The 18,037-nt window shown below is 45.3% G+C and overlaps 1 protein-coding gene across 14 annotated transcripts in view; it reads right to left on the bottom strand.

The window, feature by feature from the left end:
* The window catches only part of ANKRD17 (ankyrin repeat domain 17), a 1,381,421-nt gene that overhangs the window by 692,149 nt on the left and 671,235 nt on the right, over nucleotides 1-18,037 (bottom strand). For 11 of the 14 annotated variants that reach the window (XM_078676026.1, XM_078676025.1, XM_078676019.1 and 8 more), the window contains one exon: nucleotides 12,556-12,704. In XM_078676026.1, coding sequence (XP_078532152.1) covers nucleotides 12,556-12,704 — 149 coding nt within the window. The remainder of the gene's footprint in view (nucleotides 1-12,555; nucleotides 12,705-18,037) is intronic. The other 3 variants (XM_078676021.1, XM_078676024.1, XM_078676017.1) reach the window with 1 other exon arrangement.

Below are 18,037 nucleotides of genomic sequence, written 5' to 3' on the forward strand. Positions count from 1 at the left end.
TCCGTGGATATTGGATGTTGTTTCAGTGGTATGGTTGCGTGAGTTGAGGTAAGTTCCAGGCAGTAACCATACTGGATAATTTGTCTTTCCCACCTCTCTGTAGTGATGGAGTTCCAGACAGGTAGAAACTGTGAGAGTCTTCCTCCGACCGGAGTGGAATTGTCTGGAGTGAGAGGAGGGAAGTCATTGTGGGGTATTAGGGGAGGTTCGGTTGTTGTTACCTCAGCCTCTACCCTTGTTATTATTTCCTCTGTACCCACCTCTGAAATATGCCTTGTTGGGGGATGTTTGCGTGGACTCTTGTAGGAGGAAGTAGTGTCTGTGCTAATGTTTTTGGATCCGCCCCTATAAAACGAGCGATGAAAGGAACTGCGTGGTGTATGAGATTGTAATGCTCCCATGGATTTTGCAGTGTCTATCTTTTTTTCAATTTCTCCAAAGCTGTATCCACAGCTGGGCCAAAGAGGTGTTCTTGATCGAACGGCTGATTTAAGATAGTTGTTTGCACTTCTTGTTTAAAACCAGTAATGCTCAACCATGCATGTCTGTGAAGTAAGACACTGGTGTTGACAGATCTAGATGCAGTGTCTGCTGCATAGAGGGCACATTTGATGGATGTATTTGTAATTAACTTGCTCTCTTGGACCAGATGGTTGGCCTTGGCTTTGTATTGGTCAGGTAAATGTTGAATAAGACCTCCAAGCTCATCGTGGTGAGCCCAGTCATTTTTGGCAAGCAGTGCTTGTACATTAGCTACTCTCCAGTGAATGGCTGCTTGGGAGGCAACTCATTTGCCAGATGCATCTAGCAATTTAGACTCTGTCTGGAGGTGGAGCGTCACCAGAGGTTTGGAAATTAGCACATTTTCTTGCATTTGATACTACCAAAGAATCTAAAGGGAGTTGTCCTTTAATGTAAATGGGATTGTTAGGGGCAGATTCATACTTTTTTCAATCTGAGGATTGAGAATCCTGGTCCTGACCGGGTCTTTAAATATGTCTGGTGCATGTTTAATGATACCTTTAAGCATGGGTAAGGTCTGTATTGATTTTTGTGACTGAGCAAATGTATCTAGTAGGAAATCTTCGTCCATGAGGTCTGAATATAGTTCAACCCCATGATATTGCGCAGCCCCATTAATGAGCTGACCAAAACCTATATTGTCGTCTGGCGGGGATTGCCTACTTGGGCATACATCCAGATAAGGAAGGTCTGGAGGATCTGTGGGATTGTTCTAATCTTCCCATGTATCCTGTGGTGGAGTAGTGTTATCATAAGGGTCATCTAAAGGATCCTTCTCGTGTCACCCCCGTCCTCTAGATCATCCTCATCCTGCGAGTATGGAAGTATTGGAGAGAGTCTAGGAGAGTTTGTAGGAGACAAAGGTTTGGTAGGAAGAATAGGAAAAGAGGGTCTTATGGGTGAAGTTGCAAAGTTTCTTCTTCATAGGTGCCTCAGGAGGGTGTGAGGTATCAGATTTCCTCTTTTTTGCTGGGATATTGAAAATATGACCTGTTTTAGAGTCAACTTGTAATGTCTTGTTTCGGCTCGATAGGATCTGGCCGAAACAATTCTTCTTGCTTGTTGTCTCCTTTCTGCGCCCATTTTTTCGGTTCAAGCGTGGTTTTGGTTTAGGCTCTGGAGCCGTAGGAGTCAAGTCAAGTCAAGTCAAATTAATTTATATAGCGCGCTACATACCCAGAGGGTCCCAAGGCGCTTGAGGAAGGGTGGGGAATTACTTGTCGAATATCCATGTTTTAAGTTGCTTTCTGAATGCTAGGTGGTTCTGAGTGAGGCGAAGGTGAGTGGGAAGTGAGTTCCAGGTTTTGGCTGCCAGGTAGGAGAAGGATCGTCCTCCCATGGTGGTTTTGTTGATGCGAGGTACCGCAGCCAGGGCTTGGTTGGAGGAGCGTAGTTGGCGGGAGGGGGTGTAGAAGGAAAGTCGGGTGTTGAGGCATTCGGGTCCAAGTTCGTAAAGTGCTTTGTGTGCGTGGGTTAGGAGGCGGAATGTTATCCTCTTATTGACGGGAAGCCAGTGGAGGTTTTTCAGGAGACAAGAGATGTGGTCTTTACGCGGGATGTCTAGTATGAGTCTGGCTGATGGGTTCTGGATGCGTTGTAGTTTTTTCTGAAGTTTTGCGGTGGTACCGGCGTATAGGGTGTTACCGTAGTCCAGGCGGCTCGTGACCAGTGCGTGGGTGACCGTTTTTCTAGTTTCGGTGGGGATCCAGCGAAATGTCTTTTTGAGCATGCGAAGAATGTTGAAGCAAGATGATGAAACGGCGTTAACTTGTCTGGTCATCGAGAGTGAGGAGTGCAGGATGACGCCCAGGTTCCGTGCGTGGTCCGTCGGGATGGGAGCTTTTCCTAAGGCCTCTGGCCACCAGGAGTCATCCCAAGCGGAGGGGGAGGTACCTAAGATAAGGACTTCAGTTTTGTCTGAGTTCAGTTTCAGACGGCTGATCTTCATCCACTCGGCTACTTCTTTCATTCCTTCATGTAGGTTGGATTTGGCGGTGTTCGGGTCTTTGGTGAGTGAGAGGATCAGTTGAGTGTCATCAGCGTAGGAGATGATGTTGAGGTTGTGTTGTCGTGCGATGGTCGCGAGGGGGCTCATGTATACGTTGAAAAGGGTGGGGCTGAGTGAAGATCCTTGTGGCACGCCGCAAATGACTTCAGAGGCCTCTGACTTGAATGGTGGAAGGCTGACTCTCTGAGTTCTTCCGGTGAGGAACGAAGTGATCCATTCCAGTGCTTTTCCTTGGATTCCGAGGTTTCTGGGGCGTTGTAACAGGGTGCTATGACAGACTGTCGAAGGCTGCGGAGAGGTCGAGGAGGATGAGGGCGACTGTCTCTCCATTGTCCAGTAGAGTTCGAATGTCGTCTGTTGCTGCGATGAGTGTGGTCTCAGTGCTGTGTTTTGCTCGGAAGCCGGACTGTGAGGAGTCGAGGGATTTGTTGGTTTCGAGGAAGGCGGCGAGTTGGTTGTTGACAGCTTTCTCGATGACTTTGGCCGGGAATGGAAGGAGCGAGATGGGGCGGTAATTTTTGAGTTCGGTGGGGTCAGCTGTGGGTTTTTTCAGAAGGGCGCTGAGTTCGGCGTGTTTCCAGCTTTCCGGGAAGGTGGCGGAATTGAGGGAGCAGTTGATGACGTCTTGGAGGTGTGGTGCTATGATGGAGTCTGCTTTGTTGAAGATGTGGTGAGGGCATGGGTCTGTTGGGGACCCTGAGTGGATGGAGTTCATCAGGCGGATGATGTCCTCGGTGGAGATTGGGTTCCAGTCGTTAAGGATGTTCAAGGGGGGAGGAGCTTCGCACGCACCCAAGATGGTCGCGTGAGCACAGGGCTCCCGGACCCTCGCCACCTCCATCGACTATCCTGTACTTTATCCTGGTTCGGACGACGGGTGTTTATTGGCGTAGTCCTACTGATCATTTATCTGTTCCCAAAAACTTTTTGGGACTTCGGGGTCCAGAGCTACAGATAGCCGCAGTTTTCTGGCCTGCTCCAAGGTGACGCCCCGAGCTATCTTGTCTGGCCTGCCGTCCAGTAAGTGAACAACGGACTGCCTGACTTGCATGGGCTGGCGACCGCTTTTGGTTTCGATTCCTGTCCGGAGATCAACCTGACTTTGTTAGCTACGTAGACGGCCGGACGTGCCTATACTTTTGGTCTATCCGCTTCTGATGCCGATCTGTCGTGGCTTTCAGTTCTGAGACTGGCACCACCTTCGCCTTTTTGGTCCTGCATTTGCCACCGCAGTCAACATTTTCACCCGACAACAGGCGACCCGTACGGGTCCAAGATCTAAGATGGCCACCAAGCCAGAGAGTGAGAGGCGCAAGACTAAACCGGGCGTTCGAGGGAGTGCTTTGCAAACGAACATTATGGACCGGTACACCCTTACTAAAGGATCGCCGGGCGCAGCATCTAAACCCTCGACGACAATGCCGGAGGACTCATTGATTGAGGGAGAGCCCTCGTTGCGGGATCTTATGGGCGCCATTACCGGTATGAAGGCTTCATTGGGGCAACAATATGAGGCCTTGACTCTCAAACTGGATACTGTGTCGATTGAGGTCAATCTGATCAGGGCGGATTTGGCGAAGACAAATGAAAAGGTCAAATCCCTGGATCTCAAGACCACTAGCCTGGTCACTGACGTCTCTGACTTACAGGCTGAAGTTGGGAATCTGCGGAAAGCTAATGACTATTTCTCTGGGCGCCTAGAGGACTATGAAAGCCGGGCCAGGCGCAATAACATCCGCCTGATCGGGGTCCCGGAATCATCGACTGCTGCCTCGACGGACTTATTGGTGGAAGACCTGGTGCTGAATCACTTGGCGCCCAAGGGTCTCAGCAAGTTTTTCGCTGTTGAGCGTGCACATAGGATCCCCGGCGGCACACCTAAATCGGGTGCTAACCCACGACCCATCATTGCGAGGATCTTTCATTTCCGGGACAGAGACGCTATCCTGCAGGCTTCGAGGCAGTCTGGTCCCATTGCCTTTGAGAACTCTACTGTCAGCTTCTATCCGGACTTTACACAACAGGTCCAGAAACAGAGGCTGGGGTTTCAAGGGGTCAAGAAGAGACTCCGTGAAAGGTCTATGAAGTATGCCATGCTCTTCCCGGCCCGTTTGCGGGTGATTCATAGGGATCGTACTTTTTTCTTCGACCATCCTGGGGTCGTGAGTGACTGGCTTGACTCGCTGCCTGCGGATCAAGAACCTTTTGAGGACTCTGGCAGATCGGATCGGGCGGACGGTGGCCCGACGGAGCAGGAGTAGATGTCGACTTTGACCCCGTACCTTTCACGTTGGCTTTGGACTGTGCTATGCTGTGTCATTAATGTTTGCAAGTAATAGTCTTTTTGGGGGTGGGTGGGGGGTGAGCGGGGCCTTTCTCCTCCTGGGTTTTCTTTTCGTAGATTAGTTGGGCGGTTGGGCGACAGGCACACTGCAAGTTTATGGGGCTTTTTGGTCTTCAGCAGGGGTGCGGGGTGGGGGGTATAGTTGTTTTGGCATTGTTGGGGGGACTGGGTTGTTGGTTTGAATTTTATTGTTATTTGCAAGGCGAAGGAAAGGCAAACTCCTGTTTTTTGCAGTTGCTTTGGGTGTGGGGCGGGGGAGGGGCTGAATTCGGGGATGGGGGGTAGGGGACTTCAGATATTGTGTTGGAACGTGAACGGGTTGGGGGATGGGATCAAGAGGGTGGTGCTGCAATTGCTGAAACGTTTGTCTCCTGATGTTGTCTTACTACAGGAGACTCATTTGCTCGGCAACAAGTGCTAGGCTCTGAATAGGCGTGGTTATCGCCTTGTGGCGCACTCGGGTTTCACTTCGGGCTCCAGAGGGGCGGGCATTCTGGTTCGGACCTCCCTCCCCATGGCCATTGATGATGTCATACTGGATGATAAGGGACGATACGCCGCCATTGTGGGGCGCTGGGAAGGGAAGGTTCTTATTCTGATTTCCGTGTACGTGCCCCCGGGCCTCCAAGCCACCACATTCGCTGATCTGAGTGGACTTATCCTGGGTCTCCCCGAGGGTCTGCTTTTGGTTGGGGGTGATTTTAATGCGGTGGTCTCGGGGATGTGTGACCGTTACCCTCCCAGGGAACTGCCGAAGGCCCAGACTTGGTTGAGTGACTTCCTAGAGACGCTGGGGCTCACTGATTGCTGGCGCTTGCTTCACCCGGGGCAGTTGCAATATACCTATCATTCTGGTGCTCATGGTAGTCTCTCGAGGTTAGATCATATATTACTGCCCTCGGCCCATGCATCCCTCATACGGGAAGTTAAACATCTGGCAAGGGGTATCTTGGACCATTCTCCGCTTTGGTTGGTGGTTGATGCACGGCGGGGTTCGGCGGGCCGAGTGGCTCCGATTAACCCCTGGTATTTGAAGGACCCCAGGGTCAGGGCTGAGCTGGTTAAAACACACGATTGTTATTTTGCGGAAAATGTGGGCTCTGTTTCTTCCCCAAGTTCACTTTGGGAAGCTTACAAGACTGTCATTCGTGGCAAGGCCCTCTCGTTGATTGGTAGCGTGAAGTTGGCCAACCGTGCTGAGATGGTTCGCCTTGAGGGGGAGGTCACAGCCCTGGAGGGGTGCTTGGAATCTGGGGTCACCGCTGAGGGGTTACACCTATTGGAGATGAAACAACATGAATACAGGGCTCTGGTCACGGAAGCTGCTAAGGAAATGGGAAGGGAACAGCAGGGCCGCCTGTATGATGTGGGTGATAAGGCTGGGAAATTACTTGCTTGGCTGGATAAGAGGGAGAATGCAAGTCGTGTCGTCCCTGTGATTGTTGCGGAGAATGGAGAGTGTTGTACTGACCCTGCTGATATTGTTACATGTTTTGCCGATTACTTCCGCGAGGTGTATTCCCAGGTGTCTGATCGATCTGAGCAGGACTCCCACCTGCTATTGCAGGATATTGCACTTCCCCGATTGCCTGACATTGATAGGGATGCTCTGGATGCGCCGCCTACTGTGGACGAGATTGCCGCTGCTGTCCGTTCGGTCCGATCCGGCAAGGCTTCGGGCCCTAATGGGCTCCCCATTGAGCTATATAAACTACGCCCGGACACGCTAGCTCCACATCTGCGCTCTATGTTTCTCGAGTCTTTGGAGGTGGGTTCTCTCCCACCTGACCAGAGACTGGCCACTATAGTCTTCATTCACAAAGATGGTAAACCTCGGGATCGCTGTGCCTCTTTTAGACCCATTTCGTTGATTAATGCGGAGCCTAAAATCTTGGCCAGGCTGCTAGCGACACGTTTGGCGACTGTCATGGGGACCTGGTTCACCCAGATCAATCCGGCTTTATACCGCATCGCAACACGGCGCTTAACCTCCGAAGGTTGCATGGCGTCTTGGCACGAGCCGAGACGCTACGTGAGCCCGCCATCTTGGCGTCCTTGGACGCTACGATGGCGTTTGATACATGAGAATGGCCGTATTTGTGGGCGGTTCTTGCCAAGTTTGGTTTCGGTCCGGAGTTCGTTCGGTGGGTCAAATTGCTTTACGCCGGTCCCATGGCTCAGGTGGTGGTCAATGGTCGGGTCTCTGCACCCTTTGCACTGGGCAGGGGCACGCGACAGGGCTGTCCCCTGTCCCCCTTGTTGTTCGCTCTCGCCTTGGAACCGCTGGCGGCCTGGTTGAGTTGGGAGCCGTCCCTGAAGGGCATTAGATGGAATTCGGAGTTTGAGGACCGTGTATCTCTCTATGCTGATGATATTCTGCTGTATCTCACATCTCCCCGTAAATCCCTCATTGTACTGTTCGATGTCTTAACGTCCTTTCGTAAAAACTCGGGTCTTGTCATCAATTGGTCGAAGTCCTGTGTATACGTCCTGTCGGGAGACGCCCCTCTTCTGCCAAGTGGTTGTCCTATCGCGATTGTGAGAGATGGATTTCAATACCTAGGCATTTTTATCACTCTGAACCCTGAACTGCGGTTTGACCGGAACTTGCTGCCCCCTCTTCAGCGCCTTCGGGCAGATGTTGTCGCTTGGGGGAAACTCCCTCTCTCTCCCCCAGGTAGAGCGGCATTGTTTAAGATGATGTCACTGCCCCGCTTCCTCTACGCATTGCAAAACACACTTGACGTTGTCCCGGCTAAATATTTCCGTGAGGTTGAGAGTTTACAGAGGCAACTGGTGTGGGGGGGTAGGCCCCGGATCGCCATCGCTAAACTGTCGCTCCCGTGGTACGACGGTGGAATTGCTTTGCCTGATATCCGTCGCTATTATTGGGCGTCTCAATTGGGGGCAATAAATCATTGCATGTATGGCCCTTTGCCGAATCCGGCCTTCGAGGTGGACAAATGGTTGTTACCGGGGGGTGACTATAATAGAGTCCTTTACTCGAGACTCACCCCTCGAAACGTAACGGGCCCCACTAGGACGGCTGTCCAGGTGTGGAGACACGCTTCCATGGCGCTTGGGTGGACTGATAAATTGACTCGTGCCACCCCACTGTATGCAGCCGATAGACTTGGCTCTCTCTGGCAGTCGAAGGGGTTTGAAAGGTGGGACTTGATAGGTATCAGCAGGATTGATGATGTTTGGACTAAGGGGCGAACGAAGACGTTTGAGGAATTAAAAACCGAGTACGCTCTGAGCGATCGCGAATTTTTTCGCTATGCGCAGGTCCGCCACGCGGTGCTCTCGGTCTTCCCTTCGGGTGTGGAGATTCCGGAGTCGTCCCCGCTTGAGGACAGGGTACTGGACGGACATGTTCCTGATAGTACGATTTCGCTTATTTATAAAAAATTGATCAACTCCAGGTCTGATCTCCTGTTTCGCCTTAGAGAGGTCTGGAGTGGTGATGGGCTGGAGCTGGACGATGAGGACTGGCGGGCGGCGATCTCCTCCCCTAAAGAGGTGGCCATCCAGGCGCGCCTTAGATTTGTGCAACTTAAAATCCTGCATAGAGTGTATGTGACTGGTCCCCGTTTGGTACACATGGGCTTTTCTGTGGATGGTTTGTGTCGGCGTGGATGCGGTCTCCTGGGCACCTTTTTACATATCATTTGGGAGTGCCCTGAGATAGTGCGATTCTGGACCCGTGTGCACGAGGTGATGAGTGAGGTTACGGGGGTGCGATCGATGCCGGAGGCTAGGAGATGCTTGCTGAATGTATGGGAACCGAACGACTACTCCGTATCGCAGCTTCGATGGGTGACCTTGGGCAATATGATCGCCAAAAGAGACATTGCGCAACTGTGGGGCGCTCAGGGACCACCCGGGATTCGGAAATGGAAACAAAACATGGACTGGTGCATGTTCAGGGAAAAAACTGTATATATTTCTCGGGGTACCCCCCGAAAATGGGGGAAGATATGGACTCAGTGGAACACTTACCGTGGCGATATATGTACCCCCCCTCTCCCTGACCCAGATGTTGCACCTACGTCCCCGTAACCCGTGGGTTCCTCCACTTGCTACTGTGTATTGGATGCATTTTGTTCCTACTGCCCCCCCCCCCCCATGCGAGAATCTTTCTTGATGGAATATACGCTCATTGGTTGACCTTCCCGCTCCCACACCATGTGATGCAACGTTGTTTATATTGCTGTCTTCTCTTTCTCTTTATACCTTGCAAGTTGTTTGTGTTTGTATTTATAAACCTAATAAAAAGTTTCAAAAAAAAAAAAAAAAAAAGGATGTTCAAGGGGGATGAAGGTACGGTAGAAGGTTGGGTGGGTTGGTCTCCGGGTTGGTTATCGAAGCTGTTGTGGATGTCTGCGATTTTGTCGTGGAAGAACGAAGCTAGGGAGTCGCAAAGGGTTTGGGAGGGAGTGATGTCGTTGGAGTTGGCAGTAGGGTTGGTAAACTCTTTGACGATGTTGAATAATTCCTTGCTGTTGTGGGCGTTGTTGTCTAGTCGGTCTTTGAATGCGGCTTTCTTGGCAGTTCGGATTAGTTGGTGGTGTATGCGGGTGGCGTTTTTGAAGGCGTCTCTGGTGTTGGTGTTTGGGTCTTTTTTCCAGGCCTTCTCAAGGGAGCGACAGAGTTTCTTGGATTTCTTGAGATCATCGTTGAACCAGGGTGCGTTTTTGGTGCCTAGTTTGATTTGACGTTTTTTCAGAGGTGCTAGGTTGTCGGCGCTGTTGGTTAACCATTGAGTGAGGTTAATGGCTGCTTGGTTGGGGTTCGAAGAGTGGGTAGGGGGGTTTTGAAGCAGTGATGAGGAGATCTGGTCGATGGTGATTTTGTTCCAGTTTCTTCGCAGAGTAGGTTGAGGATGGTTGTGGGTTGTGGTCTTTTTGTAGACGAAGTGAACGCAGCTGTGGTCCGTCCAATGGAGAACTGTGGTGTGACTGAAGGAGATATGTTTGCTGGAGGTGAATATGGGGTCGAGTGTGTGACCTGCGTAGTGAGTGGGGGTATTAACAAGTTGTTTGAGTCCGAGGTTGGCAAGATTGTCCAGAAGGGTGGTGGCGTTACTGTCTTTGCTATTTTCCAGGTGGAAGTTGAGGTCTCCCAATAGGATGTAGTCCTCGGAGGGGAGGGCGTGTGGGGTGATGAAGTCAGTGATGTCTTCACTGAATTGTGCACGGGGTCACGGAGGTCGGTAGAGGAGGGTGCCTCTGAGTGTGGTCTTGGGGTCGGTGTGGATCTGGAAGTGAAGGTGTTCGGCGCTAGCAAGGTTGACGTCTGAGCTGGTTGAGATGCGGATGGAATTCTTATGGACGATGGCTATGCCTCCTCCTGTTTGCTTGGTGTGGTCCTTACGGATGATCTTGTAGCCTTCCGGGATGGTAATGGTGATGTCTGGGGCTGAGGAGGCGTTCATCCAGGTTTCTGTTAGGAAGGCGACGTCCGGAGAGATGGTGTCTAGTAGATTCCAAAAGTCGATGGCGTGTCTGTGGATTGATCGGGTGTTGAGCAGGATGCATTTTAGGTGGTTGGTGTCAGGTCTGTGTTTGGTGTTAGTGGATGTGGAGTTGGTCTTGGTGCCGTCAAATTTGCAGGAGTTGCATGTGAAGGGTCCATGGGTGTGTCCAGGAGCGGCTTGGGCGCACTTGGGGAGACGGCCGGGGTTTAGGGCTAGGAGGGTGGAGGCGTCGTATGTGATGCGGGTGGGGTGTGTGGTACGGGGGGCAGGGTGAGTCTTATGCTCCTTTGGCACCGATGTGGAGTCTGAAATCATCTTCGGATCCGAAGGTTTTTGGTGTTTGTTCGGTTCCGAGGCCTTATGGTCTTTCAGTGCCGAAGATTTCGATACAGAGGCCTTTTTGGGTGTAACAGGAATAGGGTGTGTCCCCGATTTCGGTACCAAAGGTGTTTTATGGATACCAGCATGCGGCTTGCTCGGTCCCGAGCCCGGCGATCTCGATAGTCTTTTTGCAGCGAAAAAAGGCGCAGGCCCGGCAATCCCTTTCTTCGTGTTCTGGTGAGAGGCACAGGTTGCAGACCTTGTGGTGGTCACTGTGTGGAAATTTAGCTCCACACTGGGGGTATTTTTTAAATGTAGTCCTTTCCATTAGCAGTAGGGCTGAATGGCGCAGATCCGCCCAGCGTCCCGAATCAACAACCGGAATCAAGGATTTTAAGGTTAGCGCGTCGAAGGGCACGCAAACAAAACAATACCGTCGAATGGTGATTGGTTGCACATCAAAAAGAGTTGGAAACACAGTACCAAACCGGAGCGCATCAAGTCACATCAAAACCTGATGGCGGAAAAAAACAATCTAAGGATGGAGTCGATGTCCATGCGCACCATCGTCCACAGGAGTCACCACCTATCTCATGACTACAAAGACTTCTTCCAAGACAACAAAGTGCAGACATCCAAGCCCAACACCAGATGGCGATCTATGCACAAGTATGTATTCTGCAGCTTATACGCCTCGAACATATCATTTTAAGAGATAAAGCTCTCCGCGTTGAAGTGCCAGTCTGAACAGGATTGTATGTCGGTATGTAGAAGAGCAATCAAACGCAACAAGAGAGGAACCCCTTGCTTACTTGAGTGAATGGGCTAAACCCCTAAGGCAATACAAGGCTGTCCAAAAAAAAGAGGACCTCCTAGAAGTGACATGGGTTGAAAAAATATACAACGTAGAAATCACCAAACTCAAATTGAAATGCACACACTATTACTAATTATTATTATTATTAATTTTTTTTAAATACCGCAAATCAATAAAATCTTAGAGTTCTCCCTCTGTATTACTAAATTGGCACATATCCTTACAGATACTGAAATACAGATTTTGTTACAAATAAATCAATGCATAATACTGATCATCAAATTAATCCAGCTGGAATTCTGCACTGTGTAAAAGGTGATCTACGTTTCTTTGGTGTTGGTCTATCTCCGTCACCTTCCTGAGGAGTAGCAACATTAAAGATTAATGAGGGCAAAATTCCAGTGATATTTCTCAAGCAAAGTTTACAACAGCTGAAATAGGTATGTGCACTACTCTCTGTAAAATGATTAAAAGAAGTGCAGCTCCTCTCCATAAAATATTTCACAAGTGCTGGGCTAAAAAAAAAAAAAAAAAATAAGAAAAAAAGTATTCAGAAACAAAAAAAAAACCACAACTTTAGGCATTGTAAACGCCCTCAATGTATAATCAATTCTTCAGTCTGTTTTTAAGTTCTCCACATTAAAAGATGGAAATGCCTTTTTTGTTTGGTGAAATACCCCACCCATAGCCTTGCAGTGTGTTTAAATTTAAAACAGCTCCATAAATTCGAATGGGGAAAAAAAATTAAAAAATATAAGAATAATTTTAAACTGTTACCCAAACGAGATGAAATCAAATGCAGGTTATCACACCACTATACCTGGAATTTATTTTAAAAGCAGTGCAGTTAACACAAGTAAATTATCATCAATTCAGTACTGTACATAACAAAAGGCTATCAAAACATTTATATGATATTGCGAGTTCAGTTTTCTTTGAAGGCTCATTTTGAAGGCAACAAACAAAAATGTTTGTGCTGCAAGAAATTAACCATTACATTAGTTTGTAGCTTTCAAAAGGAGGTGCGAATGCTTGGCACAATTGCTCTTAACAATTACACTTACCTGTGCATCAATATCAATGGCTGGGTAGATCGGCAGCATGGCAGAAGGAGAGATGATTGGGCTTGGCGTTGGAGTCTGAGGTTGGGAGATGGATGTTTCAATGCTGTGTGGAGGAGAGTTTGACATTGCAGAGGCTCGTTCACTGACTGCTGTTGGACGAAATATCCACACTTATATTATGTAACAGCAAAAGCACTTATATTTTAACTGAACTAAACTGTTCAGTAACATTGATTAAATTATTGTGGATTTGGTATGGTCACAGAAGTATAGGTACTACTATTTTCTAAAAGGATTTGTCATAAATTGAACAAAATTAATAGTAAAACTGTGCCAAATATAAAATGCCTAAAACTCTTCGTTTGTATTTGTCCTTTGTGAATGAATGTTGAGAGTTAAAGGACACTTCCAGAGCACTTTGCATATTTGGAAAACAAGTATTTGGGGTAGGACACTAAATCTGATATACTGGGTGGAACTTAACTATTTAACCTCAATACCAATAACTGCCCAATCACCTATTATTTACAACTATTTTATTACTCAAATTCAGTCTGAGTTGGTGGTTGTGAAATAGAAGAAAACAAATGAAGGCTAAGGTAATCACGGTCATTACTTGGTCGCCATAATAAAATGTCCAAAATATTACTTTTCAAGCTGAACGTCTATAAAAATCCAAACTATACAAACGTGAGCAAAATTAAGGACGCCCTGCCCCGTTGACTTCTTAGTTCTAAATGTAGCACAAACTGTAAAGTTTAAGTGGGCTTCTACTCACCGCAGTATATTGTAATTTATATTTTTTTCTGTATACCAAGAGGTAAAAAAAATGCATTGCTATAGCAGGACAAGTTTCAGTTCAACACAGAGCTGTGCAAAACATGTATGAGCAAAAGTCAATAAGAGGAGCATTTATATGAAGTGTATCCTGCAAATTGTTTACCTATGAACAAAGCTAAGAGGATACAGCTCCTCATTGTGCACCAAGCTCCTGCAGCAATCTTGGTCTACAAGCTCCTGCAGCAATCTTGGTCTACACCGATTCAAGCCCTGCATTCCTCAATTAATAGTTTTATTTATTCTATCAAGTTGTCAATTCACTGTAGTATTTTATTAAGTGTACATTACTCCTCTGTTAAGACTCATTTAAATGCATGCAATATTCTCCTTTTAAATCCAATACAACAACTAACCTAGTATCCCTCTAAATATTTCACCTTATTAACAGAATAAAAAGAAAATCATAGGTTAAATCAAAAAACTCGCAAAACTCACCATTAAAATGGTTCTATTTGGCCTACAATTATCAAATCAAAGAAATCTGCTAAAAATGTTATCAGAACTACAATCCTCTCGTAAAGATTAAACCATACAAGTCAACTAGAACACAGTTATGTGACATGAGATCAGAGGCAGGTTATTAAGCACATGAGAAGCAGCAATTTTCCTTGTATAATTCGCATCTAGGGATATAATTCATCCAATGCTTCATAAAGAGTTAAGCATGATAAAATGCCAAGCATAGAGATTGACCAGTATTTCTGTGCATGTCAACACAAAGAACCAAGTTACAATCTGAAGACAGTGTATTCGATGTGGGTCATTCTAGATTTTGGGCGGACGTGTTTGCGGTCATGTTTGCGAGAGACAGACAATTTTATTACTTAAGCAATGAGATGCCACTTCAAGGTATATCACTAGATGACAGGATTGTGTATCTTATCACGTCTTCATTATGGTAAGCTGAACGTTGTGCAAGTCTGAAAACGTTGCTAGCAGTTACATTCGGTCACCAACCTAAATTCAGTTAATCACATCTTAGGTTAAAATAAATATGCATTAACATCAATCTCCTAAATCTAACTTCCAAGAATATTCTTTTACATGTAATCTTAGATCAGATCAACAATTTGCTTAATATGATTAAAGAACGGCAAAGGTTTATAACTAGGGTTTCAGTCCAAACTAAGCCTGCAATTGAGAACATGCTAGGACAATCAAAGGAGGCAGCTGTATGCACTGATAAAAAATTGATCAGAAGAGGTGTGCTAAAGGAAAAGGTCAGAGTCATTGAGGAGATAGCTGCCCGAACGTTGTGTGCATGAACTGAACTTCCCTCACAATAAAAGCAATACAACCTACACTTCTCAGCCTATGTCCACTATGAAGTTATAGGGTGCAGAGCTAACTAGTGCTACACAGTCAGATGAAAAAGACGGGTACCGAACCATGCCATCTCTAAGCATTAGTAGGCCCTGTTGAACAATTAGGGCTTAAAGTTTTAATAGAAGCAATCATGATCCTACTATTTATGGCCCATGATCCTTGCCTACTGTTGGGCAAGCTACTTCAAAATTTAATTATGGTGCAATAAGACAGAAATCTGTTATGTATTTTTATATTTTTTTGCCTATTTTGTATTTATTTTAGACATTACAGATATTGCAGCTCTTGACAGAGAAACTTCCATTGCACCAACCATCAAACCTTTCATTCTTTTCTAATTCCGACTGCAAGAGGATTGCTGCAACCATCAATTTTTTGTGCTCCGATTTTCATAAACTATGCCTACTATTTCTATTAACATGGCAACTTTATTCTCAATAATTATGAAGTCAGAATCAGAACACATGTAGCCTGATAAGCGTTAGAATAATCCACCTGTACAAGATGGAAGATCAAAAGTACCTTTCTTCTGTGCTTCATCCAGATGCATCAAATTTCTGAGAAATCTAAATAGATGCTCACAAATTGTCAATTACATATAGCCTACTTTTCTCAAAGATAAAGGATTTATAATCAAAATAGATTCAGGTTAGCATAGTAAAATGGTAAATGAAAATTACATTGGTATACCACCTGAACTATAAGTAGGTTTTGCTATTTTCAGTGTTCATTTTTTGTGGATGTCAGTGTTTTTCAGTGTTTCCCAAACATTTTGAAATCAGTTCTTACCAGTATATATTCAGCTACTTTACCACTAAAACAGACAAAGCGGTGTTTTCCAGCATTTAAAAAAACATGTTTTTGTGCAGAGATTATATAAAATGTTATTTATACCAAAAGAGAAGTAATGCAGGTTGTGTAGTGTCTTCCTATTGGCTATTTGACCAATGAACGTCTGATAAACTGTCTTAAGCTCAGAAAGTCTTCATACTGCACTCAATCCATTACACTCTCACACTCTGTCAGGACAGATTTACTTATGTGTCTGATTTACAGAACAAATTATGGATAAAAAAAGTAAAAGTGCTAAATTGAATTGTTTTTAATACACACATTCCTGAAAATAGTTAGGGGTCATTTGCCTACTCCTTATTTAATAGTATGACAGCATAGTACCTTGGGAAACCTTTAGAACCTTTAATTACATCCAAATATTATCTGGAGCTTTGAATTCTAAGGCATCTTAAGATTAATGCTTTAAACAATTTTGCCACTGATGATTTTCTGGACTTTCTGCCTGACTAAATGGTGATTTTCTTGTTGTGTGAACATTCATAACCGCCAAGTTTCCCCATGGCAAATGCCTCACTTCATGGCAGTTAAGGCCTTTTAACCGACATTGGATTGTAATGTGGGGCTTGAAATATTGATGTAAACTTTGTAAGTATGGGTTCAAAACCCCAGCCGTCAAGTACAGTTGGGCAAAAAGCCAGGATTAGCTGAAGGTACCCGTATACCAATGGGACTCCTTGCAGCTATGAATTTTGTTGGCATAAGGAAATATTGTTGTCATGCTTTTATCTTTGTCCCATGTGCATAGGGCTACCTGTCATTACACTACGCACTGAATGTTTAAATCCTGGTGTGGTTGGAACTTGACCAGCTATTAATACTGAATTGTTAGAAAAGGGGACTGATGTATCAAAGGGTCTTACCCATTCTCTGTCTGTGGGTAAATGTGATAGTATATATTGGCCAAAATGCTTATGATTTATCAATCAAAAAGGGAGGAACCCTACTATCATTATAATAAGGACAGGGTAAGTAGAAGGAAAAGTAAACAAACGTCCCTCAAGTCTGTTCTTGGAGCTGTACATAAAAAGGGGGTAAATATCTCTTAACTTATATTTGCAAAGATATATATTGTCTCAAAAAGTTCAGATATTATAAACCAACAAAACATTTCTTTCTTTTCTTTTTCAGGGGTCACACCAACAACAGATAATTAAAAGCAAAATTTACACTGAAAGTAAAAACTTTAACACATTTTATTATATCATTTCATAGAACAAAGAATACATTAGATTGATAGTTTAAAAAAACATCACATATAAAAACTTATTAAAATCATACGATCAAATAGTAAATACAATTCCCAATGATTCAATTCCAAGTTAAAAGAAAACATTCGTCGACGCAGCGTTTCGGTGAATTTTCTACTATATACACCTTCTTCAGGACTGTTTTCTATATTGGCTCAAGGGCCAACTGTAGATTTCAACTTCTATAAAATGATTAACACATCAATTCCTTTAACATTAAATTGTTTATATTGATCCAAGATCGGAAACCCTATAATTAGGGAATATCCAAAAACGGATGGTCGTCTGTGGGTGCCACCGAGGTATTTAGTAGTGAGTATAAAAACACTTGAAGTAGATATGAATCAGACTGAGAAATTAGTCTACTAATGCTTCGCTGAAAATGGCGAGGGAACTGGTTTCTCCCAATCACTTTCTCATTTCCATTCTTTAAAAATTTGGGACGGCCTCCCTGCACCCACGCGGAATTTGATATTATCCAACGATCGTGGATAATATCAAATTCCGCGTGGGTGCAGGGAGGCCGTCTGAATTTTTAAAGAATGGAAATGAGAAAGTGATTAGGAGAAACCAGGTCCTGATGTTTTTTTAAACTATCAATCTAATGTATTCTTTGTTCTATGAAATTATATAATAAAATGTGTTAAAGTTTTTACTTTCAGTGTAAATTTTGCTTTTTATTATTATCTGTTGATGGTGTGACCCCTGAAAAAGAAAAGAAAGAAATCTTTTGTTGGTTTATAATATCTGAACTTTTTGAGACAATATATATCTTTGCAAATATAAGTTAAGAGATATTTGCCCCCTTTTTATGTACAGCTCCAAGAACAGACTTGAGGGACGTTTGTTTACTTTTCCAAAATGCTTACGAGCCAGCCATTTTGCTGCTCAGTGAAATAATTAAACACTGCCAAAATATCAAATACGATGTTAACATTTCCGGATTCTCTATAGTGTATAAAATAATTAGATCAGACCCAACCCTTGCACCTTTAACCTGAGCTCACAAAACTGGAATCAACAATATTTTGGTATCATCCCTTAACAATAAAACTCAAGCGGTGCAGTCTTTCTTGCTGCTACCTTGTAAAACAAAGTTACTTTGCGTTGGTCCCCTTCAGCAAGGGATAACAAGCATTTGCAATACAACAGTTCTCGCATTTACAAAAGTTTAAGCTATTGTCATTTACAATGGCAAAAGCTTAAACTCTTGC

The sequence above is a fragment of the Lissotriton helveticus genome, chromosome 2_1 (assembly GCF_964261635.1).
Source record: "Lissotriton helveticus chromosome 2_1, aLisHel1.1, whole genome shotgun sequence".
NCBI lineage: Eukaryota > Metazoa > Chordata > Amphibia > Caudata > Salamandridae > Lissotriton > Lissotriton helveticus.